The sequence below is a fragment of the Ictalurus punctatus genome, chromosome 7 (assembly GCF_001660625.3).
Source record: "Ictalurus punctatus breed USDA103 chromosome 7, Coco_2.0, whole genome shotgun sequence".
Taxonomy (NCBI): domain Eukaryota; kingdom Metazoa; phylum Chordata; class Actinopteri; order Siluriformes; family Ictaluridae; genus Ictalurus; species Ictalurus punctatus.
Window position 1 is genome coordinate 6,742,242 of NC_030422.2, and position 19,679 is coordinate 6,761,920.

Sequence of the window (19,679 nt, forward strand, 5' to 3'; positions counted from 1 at the left end):
TGTGTATGATGTGGTGATGTGATTAAATATTGAGTATGTATGATGTGGTCATGTGATTAAATATTGAGTATGTATGTATGTATGATGTGGTGATGTGATTAAATATTGAGTATGTATGATGTGGTCATGTGATTAAATATTGAGTATGTATGTATGTATGATGTGGTGATGTGATTAAATATTGAGTATGTATGATTTGAAGAAGGTAGGGAATCACATGTAGAGTTATGAGAGAAGTGTCAGAAAGAAGTGGAACAAACTACGTCAATTTTCATTACAGTACTTGAGTACATTGTTCTCTAGAACAGTAATTTCACTGTATTTTAAACATTTTACTTGAGTTTAAAAAAATATACACATTTATCCCGAAAGACTGTAAGACATTTAAAAGCCAGTTTGTGTTTAAATAAATCGATCAAAATAAAGCAGCTTCCTGTTAAAAATTCATTTCAGGCAGAAAGTATTTAGTCAGCAGCCGCAATGTTTGAGACAACGGAGACAGTCGATCATCCCTGGTCATGCCCTAGCAGGTATCTTCAATTTTAAATGTTTCCAAGGATACAGCATGATCATGATCCAGGGACGTGGGCAGGTGTTTTAGATTGAGGGGTGCTGGAATTTTAAGCAGCATACATGTGATATGTGTTATGTCTACTTATAAACTATTATTATCTATTTTGTGTACCGCTTATCCTTACAGGGTCGCAGGGAACCTGGAGCCTTACCAGGGGGTATGGGGCGCAGGGCGGGGAACACCCTGGACGGGGTGCCAATCCATTGCAGGGCACAATCACACACACACACACACACACACACACACACACACACCTATTCATACACTTTGGACATGCCAATTAGCCTACAATGCATGTCTTTGGACTGGGGGAGGAAACTGGAGTACCTGGAGGAAACCCCAAAACATACAAACTCCGCACAGGCAGGGCTGCGGCAGTAATTGAACCCTCAACTCTGGGGGTGGGTGTCAAACGTTCTAACCACTAAGCCACCATGCCTCCCATCTGTTATTATTATTAATAATAATAATTAATAATTTATTTATTTACTCGCAGTTAAAGCTATCCTGAAAGCCTGAAAGTCAGGGCTGCTGCAGCAACCTCAACCCCCCACCATTTCCTGCGTCCTTGTCATGACCTGCAAATTATGCAAGCTAAAACTTGTGGAGATATTGTCATTTCACAGCTTACTATCCCAACCTGTGCTAACCTGTACAGGTAAACCATTAGATCTTAAGCGTTTAGTTGATTCATACTACATGTTGACTGTATCCCGCGTATCCGTTTGATCATTTTAAATCCGAGATAACAGTTAAACCATCCCGAGTCAAGTAAAATGAACTCACAGGAGTAAGGATGATTTATCTGTTAGATGTATTTATGTTTTCAATAAACTCGCATCCACTGCCAATGCATTCAGCTGCACATGACCTTCTAAACTTAGGTTTCCGAACATAAAACATGACATGGGTTTCGGTGAAATGTACATATAGCAAGGAAGTGTTAACGAGCCTTTGACAGGTTTTCCGGACAAAAAAAAATACGACTTTTCTTTTGCATTGCAAGGCTTTATTTGTGGTCGTCACATAGAACTGTCTTTTCCGTCATTAAGACATACGCGAGGTGACATTACACCGTCAATACTGCAAACAGATCTAAACAGACAGCCTATAACCTTCAAAGCCTTTTGCTTCACACAGACTGCCATCGAATTTCCACATAGTACTAGTGTAACTTAAAATCCAGCTATAGAGTTACAAGACATTACATTACTACTTTCTTGGAAACGTATCATCATTTCAAAGAGTTTCCCTATTAGTACTATTATGATGAATATATTTAAGGAAAAGTCTCCTAGCTGAGCTGTTTCTCAAGATTACTGTACCTTCAGTCATAGATGGATGACCTGTAGGTAACATTTCTGTTAATACAGGAAATAAAATGGACACAAATAATACAAACAGACAAAAAAAAAAATTGAAACAGTAAAAGCATGTGCTAGTTTTATGTATGAATATGGCAGCATTTTACTTCAAACCATGTTCGGGGTAAGCGGTTGATTAAAGCGGAGTACTGAATGTGCACACGAACGTGTTTTTAGATCTGCTGCTAGTCTAGATTACCACACTGAGGTGTTTATTATTACTACTAATTGGCCATGAGCTTTAGTGCGTCTGTGTGTTTATGACGTACTGAGGTCGCACATGCTTTGGAGTAAAATGCTTTAGGATGCAATCTGGTCATGTCACGGCCCCTCTCTCTCCTGAAGCTTCCGTATTTCTCTACTCTTTCTTCTCAGCCTCGTCTTCTGGTATGTAGACGCTGACGGTGAACTCGCCAGCCTCTGTGCCGTACTTGTTCTTCACCAGCAGGGCGTACTTGCCCGAGTCGGCCGAATTGACTGCCGCGATGGTGATGCTGGCGAACTTGCCGTGCTCAAACTTGAGCGTGATGTGATCGTCACGTACCAGCTCTTTGTCATTCTTCAGCCAAGTGACCTCAGGTGTAGGTTCGCCCCACACGTTGCCGGTGAGGTTCAAAGACTGAAAAGGAATCACGGGGAAAAGAATATGAGAATCCAGAATGCTAAATAAACAAGGGCATCGACGGGTGCTGTGATCCTGTTACCATGGCGACAACTTGCATCATTTCTCTTAAATCGCAGCAGTTTGCCAGTATAAAAGTACCATATATGCTTTTTTTTTTTTTCCCTTGTTAAATAACTACACATTTTTAAATCCATTTATCATTAGGTTTATGTTATGTCTCGCATCCACCATACAAGTCCCCGCAAATAATACGTCACTATAGAAACAATAACGTGTTAGCCCGAGTGCTTTAATATAAACCTGTGATTTGAATTGTACTGTAGCTGGCACTACTGTCAGAGCTGCTTTTATAGAAAACTAAAAATCAACACCTTCTGACCAATCAGATTTCAACACTGCTGTGGTACAAATGACATCATCATCAAGCAACTACTTCGCATTCAGTAATAGTCTGAAAAAAGAAACTGGTGCACCAGTTAAGGATGAGGTACAATGTGATAATGAGATAGAATTTGATCATGGGGTTTTCTGGCATCCTGGGTAGTTGGAGATGTATTACCTTGCCTTCCTGGATCGTGACCACATCTGGCAGGCCTCCGATCACACGCGCTCGGTCTACGAGAAAAATAAAGCAGTCGGTAAGCCTCTTGGTATATCAACGTGTACTCCGAAGGAATTTCACACTCCTGACCTTAAGTGTCATTACGTTTTCGAAAACAAGAAGTGAGGTCACAGCACAGACTATAGGGTCTAAACATTCCCGAGACATTTAGAAAGGAGACGCATCCTTTACTACATCGCTACTATACAGTGTATATGAATCCTACACAAGTAGCCAAGGAAGATAGCTTGAAATAGCATCCACACGCTTTTAGAACAAGCTGTCTTCAGGAAAGAACACAAAAGTGACAGCGGAGACAATCACTTACTTCTCTCTGCGATAGCTGCAGCCCTGAGGAAGGAAATGGATAAGCACACTGTTAGTGAAGGCTTTAAATAGCATCAGAGCCTGTTAAGGTGATATGGTCTACTTCCATACAGCAGTGTCAGAAAAAGCCTGAGCCAACAACGTCATAAGGATGTACTCGGATGTTTTTTTTTTTTCTATTTTAGAAGTTTTAAGAGTTTTTCGTTTTCTCGTTTTTGTTTGTTTGCATACAACACTTTGCAAAAGTATACACCGTTTGTGGTCGATATCTTTAATAAACTATAAAAGCAGGATTAAGATCATTTATTATACTTACTTCAGCCTCTGGAACTCTGAATAGGCCTCTTCCCACACTTTAACACAACAGAAGAGAATAGAATACAATAGAAAACGTTGAACATGAAAAAAAAAAAGTCTTTTCATACAAGAGAATATTTTAGGCAGACGGGGGGGTGGGGGGGGTTGGGGGGGGGAAGTAGACTTAATAATAAACTCCAGTCTCAAACTGACTATTCTGTCGCACCGAGACAAAATCAATATCGTTAAAATAACACTCGAAACACCTGAGGCCTTTACCTTGGCCGGCGAGGTCGAGAACTCTCCTGACGCTGCCTTCGCCGGCGAAGATGTCGATGGCGTACTTGCCCTTGTCCTTGTCTGTGGGCTCGTTGATCTTCAGCCACAGCTGCTCTCCTGTGACTCCACACTGCACTCTGTCTGAGTGTGAAACCTTGCTATCTCTGAATGGTCACAAATGAGTAGACGTCAAAGGAGCAACCGTTCAAACTCATACAGAAGAAGAAAAGCTGCTACAGCTTCACACTACTGTACCTGCTGACATACAGAAAAAACAACCTGCCAACAGCATTAGCGTAGGCAGTCGATGTAAATGGCATTGCAGAAACTACCTCGTGTGCGTCACATTTCGCGTAGCGGATTGTAATGCGCGGCGCGGCGCGAAACGCATTAGCATCTTCACTCTCGGAGAGCCCGACTCTCTCTGGCCTTTTGTGCTTTCAGAGTGCCGCGCTCTCAAACGATGCTCCCGAGAGCACGTTGCGGTAATGCACAGATAGATGGAGATAAAAGCTGACCGAGGGCAAATTTCCCTTCTGTTGGTTGTTCGCGATTCCGGTACTGCTTTAATAAGTGGTTTCCTCTGACCTGTAAAAAGCTGGCATTTCATATTCGGCGTATTCATTTAATATTTCCGTTTTATAGGTTTGTACGGCGTGTAGAGCAGCCGCAGCACACCTCCAGAGTCCCTGATTCGATCCTGAGCTGCGTGGACTTTCTGTGCACGTCCTCGCCGTTCACATGGGTTTCCTCCGGGTTCTCCGGTCTCCTCCCGTCTCCCGAAAAACATGTCGGTAGGTGTACCGGCGATACTAAATTACCCCCTAGTAGAGTTTCCGCGTACCGGTTTTTTAACCATTAAAAAAATCCAGATAAAATCAAAAATCTCCGGTAAAAATATTAACACGAAGCGGACATACGTTCGACAAAGTGCATTCGCAACTGCACACCTAAATAAAGGTCTGAATGGAATGACGGGGAAAAACCTCGAGCACCGTCTGCAAGGAGATGTTTTTTTGGGATTATTTAAATGCAATCGAACACTCAACGTATATAAGACATACACGCGGGGGCGGGGACCATACAGAGAGGTGATGAGAGAGTATGGAAAAAAAAAAAACCTACTTGTGAAACCAACCAACAGGGAGCTCTTCTGTGTGATACACGACGAACGAGTGGAGGATGATTCCATGCTCGGTGCTCTGAACCTTCAATTCGGTAGAAGAGTGCGCTGTGATGAAAAGAAGAGTATCAAATGGATACGGGTGACAAATGGAAGCAAAACCCGACATGAAGCGCTCAGTCACCTGAAGAATAGTTGCCCGTGTTCGTCTTTACCCGGGGCACGAGCATCACAGTCATATAACGTGCACTTTCAAGCACAATTTCCAAACCTATTTACTCGTCCCTTTCCCACGGACCTAAATGCAGACTTCAAATTAGCCTCTGTTCTTACTGAAGCACAGCCAATTGAGCCCAGCTATTGAAACCCCGCTTCAAAGTCACTCAGATCTCCTTTCACCATCCTGATCCAAAAATCGACATCGACTGGGGCCTGCTCAGAATTCTTATACATGCTACAAAGCGTGATGGGGTTTAATCAGATTTAATCAGGGGGGGGGGGGTTGCCCTTTCATTCGTCATATTTACACCCTGGAGCATTAACGAACCGTTTCGGTGTGCAAGAATTAAAAAACAGAAAGAAGAAAAATACAACCAAAACTCACCTATAACTCTGAACATTTCATTCAGCACGGCCTTGTAACCTTTTGGGAAGAGAGTCAGATCATTATATTTGAGAATATTAAGACTGGAATCGGCATTTCAGAAGCTCCGTCATAGACATGAGGTTCAGACGTTATCAAAATAATGGTGTGGATTATTTAAAAAGGCCCGTACCTGCTTCCGTCAGGTCCAACAAAGTCTTATCCTTCCCTCTCTCGTCCCACAGCTTCACTTCGTAAACACCCGCGTCTTTCTTTGAAAGCTGTTTGGAGAATTGTAAAAGAAGTAAGAGAAAGAAAGCGCCTCGCTAGGGCCACGTCACAGATCAGATATGAAGTCGGATCAGAAAACAAAACGAAACAAAAACAAAAAAAAACGAACAGGCAGAAGAATCCGAAAAGGCAAGCTTTTCTCCTGCGGTGGATGCTGCAGGCAAACAGGGACACCGTATAGAAATACAGCAGAAGACGACGGCGACATAGATCAAAATCCACACAACAACACTTGAAACTCGGCGAGAACTTATAAAGGGAAAAGCTGCAGACTTTGGGCTTCCTCGGGCTTCCTTCAGGAGCAGGTTTCTTTTTCCCGTCTTTTTCGTTCTTTTTAACGAGCTGGAAATTAGACAGACATTGCAGTTAACGCCGATAGCAGCCTGGGAGTGGCGTGGGAGGCTCACCTCCACGGACCTGCATGCACTAATGTTAAAAATCCTTTCTAGCATCATCGACTGTTTACGAGAATTGAACGTAACCTAGAGGACATTTGATTTATTCGCTTTGTGTGCCATTAGAAAAGCCGAGTTCAGGAATTTCATAAAGCTGTATTATGAAATGTATAGGATCTGGCCCTAAATTTCAATAAATATGTTGTACAGTTTTGAATCTTAAAACGGTTCATTAAATATGAATAGAATAAAACCCTTTCCATTATTTATGAGTCTGTGTGGTGACTGAAGCCTGTAGCATAGCTGCTAGCAAAGCTCACCCTCCACTTTCCCCACAATGCCCTGCAGCTGCCTGACCTTGCCAATGTTGAAGGACAGCACGCCATCTGCGATGCCAATTTTCTGAGCGTCTTCGTCATCCTCCGCGATCTCAATTCCGTCCTTAAACCAGGTTATCTCGGTGTCCGCTTTGATATTTCCGACCTGAAGAGATGAGAGGGAGAGGGAGGGGGAGGGAAGAGGTTTGAGTGGGAGAGGCATGAGATAAAATATTAATCCGACTGACCTGGGGGAGCGCGAATATTTCATTACATCTTGCACAGCCTTACCTTGCATTTTAGGTACACGTTACATTCTCGGGTGACCTCGAAACTGAGGTATTCCACAAAGTGAGGGCCTGGATGTGAGAATTGAAGAAAGGGTGACATTGTTGAAAAAGGTGGTGCTTAAAAATGTACAGCGGGTAATTCAGCTTTCATACGCTGCGTGCCATACCTTGTCTCCTGACCCACTCTGCTCTCTCAAACTCAGACTTCTTCTGAAGCTCAGCAAACTCTGTTTTGTAAAAACAAAAATGTCTGAATTTATTTATTGAAGTGATGGGGAACTCGATCCATGCATTGACTTGAGCTGCGTCACAGGGCATCATAACGGTCTCTGAGGAGAGTGCTGTCTCCCTCATACATGAGCTCACATGCCCACGACTGGCTAGGGTTGCTGTGATTGACAGGGAAAGCAGAGCATCCCCATCCCTACCATCCAAACTGTGCATGGCCGGTTTTACTCTCTTTGACTCCCGGCTGTGGATGGGTGTGGCATAGTGGGGATTCGAACTCGCAACTGCCCCTTTGTCACTTTTGGCGGTAACCAGATTTGTACAATGCTACATCTTTTCTGGTGGTTGAGATACATGTAAAAAAGAGAACCATACACTGATCAGCCAGAACATTAAAAACCAACTGCCTAATATTGTGTAGGTCCCCCTTGTGCCACCTAAACAGCTCTGATCCATCGAGGCATGGACTCTAGGCAAGACCTCTGAAGGTGTGCTGTGGTGTCTGGCACCACTACGTCAAGAGCAAAGTCCGGTGGGGCCTCCATGGATTCTATTTGTTGGTCCAGCACATCCCACAGATACTCATGGTAAATGGTCTGCACTTAATTTTTAACCTTGGCGGTTCCAAAGCGCTTCATATTGGTTCTCATTCACCCAATCACACACACCAATGGTAGCAGAGCTGCCATGCAAGGTGCTAACTTGCCATCGGAAGCAACTTGGGGTTCAGTGTCTTGCCCAAGGAGACTTCGGCATGTGGGGTCACGTGGGCCGGGAATCGAACCCAGAAACCTACGATTAGTGGACAACCCGCTCTACCACTTGAGCCATATCACTCATCAGTAAGCCTTGGGTGCCCATGACCCTGACACCAGTTCACCGGTTGTCCTTCCTTGGACCACTTTTGGCAGATACTAAGTACTGCATACCCCACCCCACAAGACCTGCTGTTTAGGAGATGCTCCGACCCAGTCGTCTAGCCATCGCAATTTGGTCAATGTCAAAGTCGCTCAGATCCTTACACTTGCCCATTTTTCCTGCTTCCAACACGTCAACTTTGAGAACTGACTGTCTAATACTACTGCCTAATACAGTATATCCCACCCCTTGACAGGTGCCGTTGTAATAATCAATATTGATGATCAACGTTATTCACTTCCCCTGTCAGGGAAGTTTAATGTGTTTCAGTTCAGGAAAGACTGTAGTTTTCAGATATATTAGGGAAAAAAACTCAATTTTACTATGTGAGGGGTTTTCGCAGGCCTTCACACAATTATTATTCAGACCTTGGTGCAGGAAGGATCTGGAGTTGAACTTGGGATCAAATGTGCCACTCCTGATCTATAATACCTTTAAATAGCACTAAAGAACCTGGCAGAGATCACCAAAAGCTGCTGTATAATGTGGACTACGTCAGAACGGTCCTCGTCTCTTTAGCCGATAATGGACACGGAGTTAAATCTCATACGGTAGCGCCCAATAATAGTGTTTAATAATGGAGTAACATGATCAATCAGTAAAGCCTGATATAGTTCAATCAGCAGTTAAGGGAATGCTGTGTATGCTAATGGATGTCCTTCACAAAGCCTGAATAATGCTCCAGTGAGGGCTGCTCGATTTCTTATGATCTCTTCCTGCCCTCTACAGGACATAACAGAACACGACAGTATGGACGGAAGAGGTTGTAACGCGATGTATTTGAGGGACGGTTCTACTTTACCTTTTCCAATAAGCACCAAACTGGTACGACCGGTAGCTTTGCCATCGACGAGGTTAAACGTGAAGGTTCCTTCATCGGTGATTTCCAAAGAGTCCATGAACATCTCGATAATGCCGGTTTTACTGTCGAAGTTCATGGTGTATTTCTGAGGGATTCGGAACGTTTAATCAGTGCGTGAAAAAGCATGTGCCCAAAAAAAAAAATTAAATAAATAAATAAATAAATAAATAAAGCCTACGTGTTTATACCTTTCCTTGAGTAATGATGTTATCGTTGAAAACATACTCCACTTGGCATTTGGAGGTAAACTTAGCAACCTGCGCCCAGAAACGCACGCGTCCTTTCTCCTGTAGCTCAACAGCCATTTCGGTCTTGAAAGGAATAACTGCCAAGAAAACACTGATAATTATTGGTGTAAAATAACACAGAAACGGGTCGTCACAGTGGAAGAGCGTTGAGCTACACACCAGGCTTGACGTTACTATCGATGGTCTGTACTTACTGGGGAACTTGTGGTCATGGCTGATATCCAACAAGCGCCTCAGTCCTAAAAAAAAATATTTTGAAATGCATTTCATGAGTGTATATACTGCACACTGGAGCTCTGACGGTAATGGATAAAGAACTCTTGGAATTAATCTCCTTTTAAAATTCGACTGCGCTGCTCTATCAAGCAGTTACATACGAGCCTCTGAAATGTGCACGCATGTCCTTGACTTGTTAAGATTTAAAAGAAGACATGACTTGCCAGCTTCTGGAAAAGATTACGAGTCTTCCTCTGTCTAAAGGCAGAAGACGGAATATCGCCGTCATTAGCCGGAGAGCTGGGGAAAGTGACTCACCCTCCTCTGTCAGTGTGTAGCTGGCAGAAACTCCATCAGTGTTGGTGACAACGCAGGAGTAGACGCCCAGGTCCTCCAGTGAAGGATCATTAAAGATGGCTCTGGATCTGAGGACACACCGAGCGGTATGAGTACGAGAAAGACACCGAGACAGTGTGGGTAATGTTTTAATTGCGCACGATGCTTTCCGAACAGCGTGAAATCTTTTTAAATTCCAGGAACACTAATTAGCCTTTCTCTTTTCTTCAAAGGTTAAGTGACACCAATTAGTTTTTCCTTTTATTTCCATTTCTCCACTTTTTTTTTCTTTCTCCTTTACCCACTTTGCCTCCCACTTTCATTCTGTCTCATCTTTCGCAGCACATCTGGCAAAACAAAGGTGACACACGTCTCCCCTGGCTTCCAGACAGCCTGCCACTATTCATCCTCACACTAGCGCCCACGTAACATTGTCCAATGGCTGAAACTAACTGCTAAATGTCTACCACTGCCATGTGACCAAACCTTTCTCTGGAGAACAAAGGGACTATAGAGCTTCCTGACAAAAAGCAGCCACATAAACAACACAAGGTGGCGGGGGATAATAAATAAATAAATAAATAAATAAATAAATAAAAAGTAGTTTTAACAAGCAAAGCAGAAACTCACTTTCCCCTGACTGTTTCGATAGTGAGACGGGAGGTATCGGCGAGAGCCTCGTAGTTCTTTGACCACACAAATCGAGAGCTTTCAGTCATCTCAGAGCACTCGAAGATCAGCGAGATCACGCCATCGTCATCCACGTCGACCACAATCTCATTAGTGCCTGAGAAAGGACCGCGTCGAGAAAACGGCATTAAACGATCGATCCTGGGAAACGTGCTGGAAAAGACGGATGGGTTTATTCGACTGGGTCGGAGCCTGCTTTATTTACCTGGGCGAGTCTGAGCGACGATGGGGTCTGTAGCTTTGGAGGGTCCACCAACACCTGCAATATTCTTAGCAGTGACACGTAGTATGTAGGAGGCACCTTCCTTCAGGCCCGATATCTGCATCACAGATTCATAGTATTAATGACGCATTTCATAACAGCATTCACGACAGGAGCTGAGGAGGTCAATAGAAACTGACTCTAATGTTGTACGAATTGGAACAACACTGATTAACTACAATCGTGTGAAAAAATAAGTACACCCCATGGAAATTGCTTGCTTTTTTGACATATTTGGACAAGAAACAGTGCCTATTAATCAAGTTGATATACTTGAACAAACCCACAAGGGAAAATAGCGTTTTCAATCATTTATTCGATGGAAATATCAGTAGATGTGATATTGTTCTGTGGAAAAAGTAAGTACACCCTTGGCCTCAGAATCTAGTATTACCCTCTTTGGCAGAAATCGCTTCTTGTAGGCGTTTTGCATAATTGTCCACCAGGCTTGCTGGGATTTTTGACCGCTCTTCCATGCAATATTCTTTCAGTTACAAGATATTTGTGGATTTTTTTTGCATGTTCTGCCCGTTTCAGACCCCCCCACAACATTTCAATGCGATTCAAATACAGGCTCTGACTCGGCCATTCCATAACCCTCCATTTCTTCTTTTTGAGCCATTCTTGGTGGATTTGCTAGTGTGCTTAGGATCACTATCCTGTTGAAAGGTTTGGACAGACGACCTCACATTATCTTCGAGCACTCTTTGATATGATGCAGAATCCATAGTTGAATCAATGAATGCAAGCTGTCCAGTCCCTGAGGCAGCGAAGCAACCCCAAACCGTAACATTTCCACCACCGTGCTTCACAGTTGGTATGAGGTGCTTCTCCTGAAAAGCTTTCTTTGGTCTACACCGAACACATCTGCTGTTACTGTGACCAAACAACTCTATCTTTGATTCATCTGTCCAGAGCGCATTATTCCAAAAGGCCCTGTCTTCGCCTGTATGCTCATTGGCACACTGTAGTCTTGCAAAGGCTTTTTCCTGGCACGCCTCCCATGCAGGTCAAATTTGTGCAATCTCGTTCTGATTGGAGAAGCATGCACCAACAGTTGCAAGACTCACTAGCAGATCCTGTGATGAAATTTTGGGGTTCTTGGCGAGTTCTTTTTGCATCAGACGGTCTGCTCTTGGGCTGAATTTGCTGGGACGGCCGGTCCTGGACAAATTGACAATCGTTTGAAACCTGCACCACTTGTAGATGATTTTCCTTACAGTGGAAGGATGCGTTTCAAATAATTTGGAGATCTTTTTAAATCCCTCGCCAGATTCATAGGCATCCACAACTTTTTTCCCCCTGAAGGCCTTATAGAACTCTTTAGATCTTGGCATGTTGACACCACACACCTCAATAGCAAAGATAACACCAGACACTAGATATGAGAGGGGTATAAATAAGACCGGTTCCACCTGCACTCCCTAAGCAGGATCTAATCACTGACACCCAATTTTAAACACCTGATTCTAATTTTGTTGATTTGAAGACATGATAAATGTAGGCGTGTACTTACTTTTTCCATGTGACTGATCTGTTTTTTGTTCATTTAAATTGTGAAAATTACTACAAAATATTGATTTTGTGTGTCATTTGAGAGAATGTATCACCTTTATTAATAGGCACTGTTTCAAAGAGGATCTGCTTGTCCAAATATGTCAAAAAAGCCAACAATTTCCATGGGGTCTAGGAAAATCACTGCAGCAAAATTTTTGGAAAAAACCTGACATCTCTACCTTTTGTCCGTGACGCTCCTGCGCCATCATGTGGTCAAAACTGAGAAGAGCACTTACACAAAGTTCTAACTTGATAAAAAAGACATTTGTTTAGAAATGTATGTTCTAGAACAGAACAAAACTCACCGGATTAATCAGCGAATATTTCCCAACGAAACAGAGATCAGTCAAAATATAAAGAATTCACAACATTAAAGTTTTGTGTAATAAAGGGGAATGACACGGGAGAAAAGTACTGAAAACACTAACTGAAATTTATTTAATACTTAGTGGAGAAGCCGTTGTTTGCCACCACACATATGGAATTTTCATCTTGATTGCCAGTTTCTTTACACCAGTGGTCACCAATCCTGTTCCTGGAGATCTACATTCCTGAAGACTTTAGCTCCAACCATAATCGTGCCCTCCTGACCATCTACTCTCTGCCTGAAGACGTTCCTGATCAACTAAGACAATTGTGTTCGATTTTGGTTGGAGATGAAACCTGCAGGAATCTCACCGCTGCTTTATATGATGCAATCTAACCTGCAAGTATGTATTCTTGGTGGACCTGTCCTGAACTCCTCTCCATTTGCCATTCCCTTCCTTGATGTCCACGTAGTAGCCGGTGACGGGGCTACGGCCGTTGAACGTGGGCGGCTCCCAAAGCAGCACCAATGAGTCCTTTCTCACCTCCAGCATGTGAAGCCCATGAGGAGGGCCTGTGTTACCCAGGAAAAAAAATAAAACCCCACAGAAACACAACAAGGCTGCTTTAGAGCATGTAGAATACAGGTAGACTGATAATTAAAGGGCAGTCAACCATGGAAAACAATGAATAAAGAGTAGTGAAGAACTGGTCACATCATCTAATCGCTCTTTTTATGATTTGTTTGTAAAGGGAGACACCTGCAGGCCATTGATGACATTGCACAGCGCATTAGGTTCAATTATCACTCACACAGGGATTAATTTCTATTAATGTACAGATGTGAAACTTTTTATTTATATATAAAAATATGCCATTAATGCTAATTGACCTCTACTAGCTATAAATCATCACGAGCTCATTAAAGGCAGTCAGTGAATCGTTTCATTAACATCCAATCTTATAGAGGTGAGGAAAAGATGACCTGTATAGCTAGGTGTTGATTAAATGATTTATCAAGCATCGCTGCACAGTAGTGCCGTCTAATTTACCTGGCAATGCAACGGTCCACTCCTTACACTCGAAGGCAACGCTGCTGATGCAGGACTCGCTAATGCCAGCCTGGTTAACTGCACGAACCTGGAACTGGTACAATACATTCTCCTTCAGGTCTTCCACCTGAACGCAGGGCGAGAAGGAAGGTCGTTTAACAGTCGCTCACAGCATGAGCATATTTTATTACAACGGTTCGAAATACACGGAAACATCACATAGTGTAGACGTAAAGAGTCGCCGATTATTAAAAAAATGTGCACCAGTTTCAATATTCTGAATCATCTGGATCATTTCAGGCATGACTACGTCAGTAAAGTGTGAGCGTAAACACCAGGGCTGTTTCTGAGCCTTTGGAGCCCTATTTGACACACTGCTTGCCACCACCCCAATCATACCTCTCAAGCTGAAGACCACATGGGGACTCTGCAAAGTCATGATCTATGCTAAGAGCCATATGCTCACCATCACTTATAATTACAAAATATAAAATCCTGCATTCTTACAAGATGGCTCATGGGCCCCGAGCAACCGCGTATACCACCTGTAGCTTGAGATGGCCCTGGAACACACACGAACGTCTCTTTTTAGCAAATTTATTTCCCTTTTCCCACCGTGCGCATCCACTTCCTGCCTCTCTATGCCCGAGAGCCACCAGCTCCTCCGAGCTTTACTGGATCTCATCGTATCGCAAACCGTTCTAAATCATATCGCACTGAATCATAGGCTACAATCGGATTTATTATTTATCCATCTATCTCAGTTGATTATCTAGCTGAGTATTTATATTCGTTTTACACCCCTACTCTACTCGGCAAGCGAAAAGATCTCGAATATAGTCAAAAGCGTCTTGTATTTCTTAGCGTGAGATCACAATAAACCAAACACAAGATCCTTAAACCTATTTCTAGACATTATTACTCATTTCGCGCTTGTAGTTTTCTTATTCTAATCGGCAGATCATTTGCTTCTTTCTAGAACCAAACGCTTAAAACGAGCACAGATGGCTTGAAATAAGTTTAAGAATCTTCCATTGAATTTCTTGTGATCTTACAGTGAGAAATCCTAGATGAGTTTGACTATGTTCAAGGTATTTCCACTTGCTGACATGAAAGCGGAGACATTCACATGGTATAAATGAGTCGGTGGAGAGCATTATTGGCAAATATTATACTTATTATACTACTAAGTTAATTCGTTAAAAATGCATTGCATTCTTTATGTAAAATGTTATTTAATATTGATATTATTCGTCTGGCAACGTAGTTAATGCGCTTCCTCGGTACAGATCTATTCCACAGGCAAATCTGTAGGACCCCCTGCTGGCCAACACACACACACACACACACACACCAACAACAATCTGGCCTCATCACAGAATGAGTCCTGCAGCAGTAATGTACTTAATCTGTTCTACAGCGACGTATGAGGCGGATAGATCCCAACAGCACCCGGACCTGGAAAACTCAACCCTGAATAGAATGTAAACGCTTATTAACAGCCACGTTGTTGTATTGTAACCGTACTGCTGCTGAAGGGGTGGAATCCACACCCCTACTGCTCAGGTCTCAACAAAAGAGAAGCGTGTGCTGATCGAATGCTCTTTTTACACTTTTATACAGGAGTGCTCATTCTATTGCATTGATCCCTAGGGAAATCGAGCAGGTTACCTTATAGGTAGTTCCAGTGGCGGCCTTGGTGTTGATCTCGTGCCACTTGCTTACGACACCGCCCTTAACGGTCCTGTAATCCAGGTAGTAGCCCCTGATATCGACTCCTCCGGTTTTAGCAGGAGCCTGCCAGTTCAACACCATGTAGTCACGAAAACGCTCCACCAAAGTGAGAGCAGACGGAGGAGACGGCACCTCTGCACAGAGAACGGCTCGGGTTAATCCTTTACTCCGAATTAACCGAATCAAGCGTCCCTTTTAGAGAAACATCCCACGTGGACGCGGTCTTGAGGCTTTGTTATTCAATATGTGAAAGTGTGTCCTTGAAGTAGGTGAAACCAAAATGATGCTGTTACTCCTAAACAATACGTTATAGGAAAGGTAAAATCGGTACATTATTAGACGGTTGGCACTAGTCCTAACGCCCGTCGTGAACGTGTTCAGCCGTGATACATCATCACTAGAACTTTGGAACACTGCTTCGGGCAGGTAACTAGTAATAAAGTCCAAGCTGAAAGTCACGTCCGTAAAGTGTACTGATAATACCTAACGGCACCTCTTGAAATTGGAACGTTACGTGCAGATGATATTTCACGAGAATCTCGGTTTTAAAAATAAATAAATAAATAAATAAATAAATAAATAAATAAATAAAAACACACCGCACCCGGTTAAAAGTTAATAGGAGAGAACACCTTCCGAGAACGCATTCGGTACAAAATCAGCTCTCCTGTCGAGCAAGTCACACGTATCATGCTTGTACTCAGTGCGCTCTCCACACCGCCGTGACCCCGGGACGGATCTGGACCCTCTTCCTCATGTTCTACACACCGCATGCCCTGAAGTCATTTACGAAACACAGCACGGGCATTGCAGAGTGACGCAGGGTCACACTCTCCGAGAATCCCGCGCACCCGACACTCCGAATCCAAGGCAGGTTAGTAGTAAAAACACACAAGGAAACGACATGGCTGCTTCGATCATACCAGGGCTCGGATGAGGTTAGCGGTGAACGACACGGTCAGACGTGATTCGAGAGCATTCCACATGCAGCACCGTCTCCGTGCAGCAAGTCCGCATCACAGTGAGAACAGCATCATTTGGCTGCGTCCAATTACGTCTTCGAAAGGGCACTGCGGGCGTAACTAGTTATTCTGCACTGACAGGGGTTCTGCATGGTCTTGTGATAAATGGGGCGATGAAAAGTGCAGAGATGGAGGAAATCAGAGCTCGGAGACAGGCCGTGTTGCATCATGAACAGGTAAAGTGTGCAAACGGTCAAAACCAAAACGGCAGTCGGGGAAAAACGTACGAATGAAAGTCCGTTAATTCCGGCGATCCGTTGCTTCCGTTCGTACACCGATAGTACGAGTCCACTTGCGACTTCGACATACCTCAGACGATTTATTTTAAATGGATATAGCGCTGCTATACACCGATCAGCCATGACATTAAGACTACTGACGGGTGAAGCGAATAAGCATAATGACTTTATATTTATTTGATCATCTCGTTACAAAGGCTGCTGTCTATTGCTGGGATATGTTACGCAGCAAGTGAACAGACAGTTCATGAAGTTGGTGTGGATCTGAGCGACTCTGACAAGGGCCACATTGTGACGGCTAGACGACCGGGTCAGAGCATGTCCAAAATGCCAGTGGTTAGTACCTACCAAAAGTGGTCCAAGGAAGGATAACCTGCGAAACGGCGACAGGGTCAGCTCTTCATGGGAACGGGGTTCCCAATTTTTTAAAGGGGTTGGCGTATTTCGGCAGGATAATACGGCGTGAGACATGGCAAAAAGTGTTCAGGAATGGATTTGAGGATCGTGACTCAAGGTGTTGACTCGGCCTGCAGATTCGCCAGATCTCGGACAAACGAGTCCGATCCATAGAGGCCCCACCTCGCAACATACAGGACTTAAAGGATGTGCTGTTGACGTCTTGGTGCCAGACACCACAGCACACCTTCAGAGGTCTTGTAGAGTCCATGCCTCCACGGGTCAGAGCCGTTTTGGCAGCACAAGCGGAACCGACCCGATTTCAAGCAGGTGGTTTTAATGTCATGGCTGATCTGTGTATTCCGAAGCTGAATTTTATGCAAATGAGTGCAGCCGCCATGTTGTGTTTAACCGATCAGACCGGGGCTTAACAAAGGGAAAGCCTTTTGATTCAGCATAACCGACTCCAAGTTCACGTCACAGAAACGGCAAACGGAAAGAACGTGCGCCCCCTAGTGGACCCCTACGTTAACCTTTAAAGTCGTGTTTTCTCTTCCTTTACGGTTCAACTTAGACTAAGATGGGACTCACCGATGGCTGCTTTTACAAGGCAGGATTCGGACTCGCTGGAGTGAGTGCTGTAGCCGGCAGCGTTCACGGCCTTCACTCTGAAAACACAGCTGTCTCCCGTGTTCAGCCCGTGACACACAAACCTACACATCAAAAAGTTCCAACCCGGATCAACTCAAAGAATCAGATTAGTTTCATAGATTCGATTGGAGTAAATATGCGAGAAGAGCAGCTCTACCTGGTGTCTCTGACTGGCTTGTTGTTGCATGGCACCCACACGTTGCTGCCCACGACGCTGACTTCCACGTAGTAGCGCACAAGCTCTACGGCCTCTTTAGAAGCCTTCCAGGTCACCACAACGGAGGAGGCTGTGTTCCTGATGGGCACAACAGGCCCTGGTGCCGAGGGCAGGTCTGAAAGAGTCGGACTGGACAGTGAGGACAGATGGAGACGAGCCAAACGACTTTAGGGTCCAAAAGTCTACCGAAAAGTCCGCCATCTTAGTCCACTACCAATAATCGATGCTTTTAGTAAACAAAAACAAATACCTCGAACACAAGAAGAACATTAAGAAATCAGTTTCTTACAATAATAAATAAATAAATAAATAAATAATCAGCTCATACTAATTAAGACACTATTAGATGAGAGACGACAGCAACAAGCACGCTAATTATAAGCATCATATGCATGTTATAACTGGAACGAAGTATAAGCTGTCAATCATTTACAAATAAAGCAAATGGGGGCTGGACAAGATATTTAGCTATTTAGATGTATTCAAATTCTATTTAAGGGTTGAAAATAACATCGATATAACAAGCACCAACCGATGAAAATTCTTGTATTAGCTTTTGATTACTGATTAAATAAAAACAATCATGTTAGTGAACGCTGACTTTTGGATTTTTCAGACAAGACGTTAAAACCGAGGTCGTGACTCTCTGAGGTCGTGAAAAATCCCAGAACACTTTATCGTAAAAGAGTAGGGGTATAAATCCGGTGACCTGGCGAAATTTCCCCATTGAGCCCGTAATAATCTCCATCTCTGAATTGGCTACACCACTCTCTCCTCTCCATTAATAGCTGGTGTGTGTTGGGCGTTCTGGCGCACTATGGCTGCCATCGCATCTTCCAGGTGGATGCTATACACTAGTGGTGGTTGAGGAACCCCCCCCAAACACACACACACACACACACACACACACACAATGTAAAGCGCGTTAAGCGCCTAGAAAAGCACTACATAAATGTAACTGTTGCAAACATATACAGCGAGACCGTAAATAAATAAATAAATAAATAAATAAATAAATAAATAAATAAATAGAATGTGGATATCAGCACACAGGGTTGTACCATCTGGCTCATGACATTAAGGTTGAATCCCTCTCTTACCCAGTCTGTCCCCGACAGTCGTGGCTCCGGTTTCCTCAGACGGCTCGCTAACACCTGCGGAGTTGCAGGAACGCACGCGGAAGGTGTAGGATTTGCCCTCGGCCAAGTCAAAAAGGGCAAAGCGAGGGGACTTCGCAGGCATCCCAGTGTTCACCCTCTGCCAGGTGTCTGTGCCAACCATACACTGCGGACGAACAAACGGTACATCCGGTCTCAGCGTTAGAACTGGGTCAAGGTTGTGTTGCACCTATGAAGTTAAAGCTCACAGCAGAAGAGTCACAAAGCAGTTAGTACTGGACGTTTCCGGCAGCGTCTTTCTCGTCAGTGTGAATGAATCACTTTGGAGAGTTTCGAGGGACGTCATACAACGTAGGTAAAAAGATACCGAGGGAAAGCACGGGGAAGAGCGTTCTCTTATAGAGCCCCACTGTTATGGAACAGTCTTCCTATTAGTGTTCGGGCCTCAGACACAGTCTCAGTGTTTAAGTCTAGGCTTAAAACGTATTTGTTTACTCAAGCCTACCCTGACTAGATTCTGTTCTACTACTCCGCAGTCATAATTATCTTTTTTCTCCCTCT

General features: G+C 43.8%; 1 protein-coding gene across 2 annotated transcripts in view; it reads right to left on the reverse strand.

Annotated features, from left to right (window-relative positions):
- Positions 1-1,561: 1,561 nt before the first annotated feature.
- myom1a (myomesin 1a (skelemin)) overlaps positions 1,562-19,679 on the reverse strand; it is a 31,479-nt gene continuing 13,361 nt past the window's right edge. Inside the window, exons 17-40 of one of the 2 annotated variants that reach the window (XM_047156361.2) lie at positions 19,101-19,284; positions 17,941-18,115; positions 17,724-17,845; positions 15,413-15,609; positions 13,742-13,868; positions 13,088-13,263; positions 10,770-10,884; positions 10,505-10,661; positions 9,857-9,963; positions 9,517-9,561; positions 9,263-9,399; positions 9,015-9,159; positions 7,234-7,293; positions 7,068-7,135; positions 6,817-6,942; positions 6,338-6,406; positions 5,967-6,054; positions 5,795-5,833; positions 5,193-5,298; positions 4,068-4,231; positions 3,808-3,844; positions 3,493-3,515; positions 3,123-3,178; positions 1,562-2,557 (exon numbers count right to left, since the gene is read on the reverse strand). In XM_047156361.2, coding sequence (XP_047012317.1) covers positions 2,297-2,557; positions 3,123-3,178; positions 3,493-3,515; positions 3,808-3,844; positions 4,068-4,231; positions 5,193-5,298; positions 5,795-5,833; positions 5,967-6,054; positions 6,338-6,406; positions 6,817-6,942; positions 7,068-7,135; positions 7,234-7,293; positions 9,015-9,159; positions 9,263-9,399; positions 9,517-9,561; positions 9,857-9,963; positions 10,505-10,661; positions 10,770-10,884; positions 13,088-13,263; positions 13,742-13,868; positions 15,413-15,609; positions 17,724-17,845; positions 17,941-18,115; positions 19,101-19,284 — 2,784 coding nt within the window. In that variant the 3' untranslated portion in view covers positions 1,562-2,296. The remainder of the gene's footprint in view (positions 2,558-3,122; positions 3,179-3,492; positions 3,516-3,807; positions 3,845-4,067; positions 4,232-5,192; positions 5,299-5,794; positions 5,834-5,966; positions 6,055-6,337; positions 6,407-6,816; positions 6,943-7,067; positions 7,136-7,233; positions 7,294-9,014; positions 9,160-9,262; positions 9,400-9,516; positions 9,562-9,856; positions 9,964-10,504; positions 10,662-10,769; positions 10,885-13,087; positions 13,264-13,741; positions 13,869-15,412; positions 15,610-17,723; positions 17,846-17,940; positions 18,116-19,100; positions 19,285-19,679) is intronic. The other variant, XM_017472876.3, reaches the window with a different exon arrangement.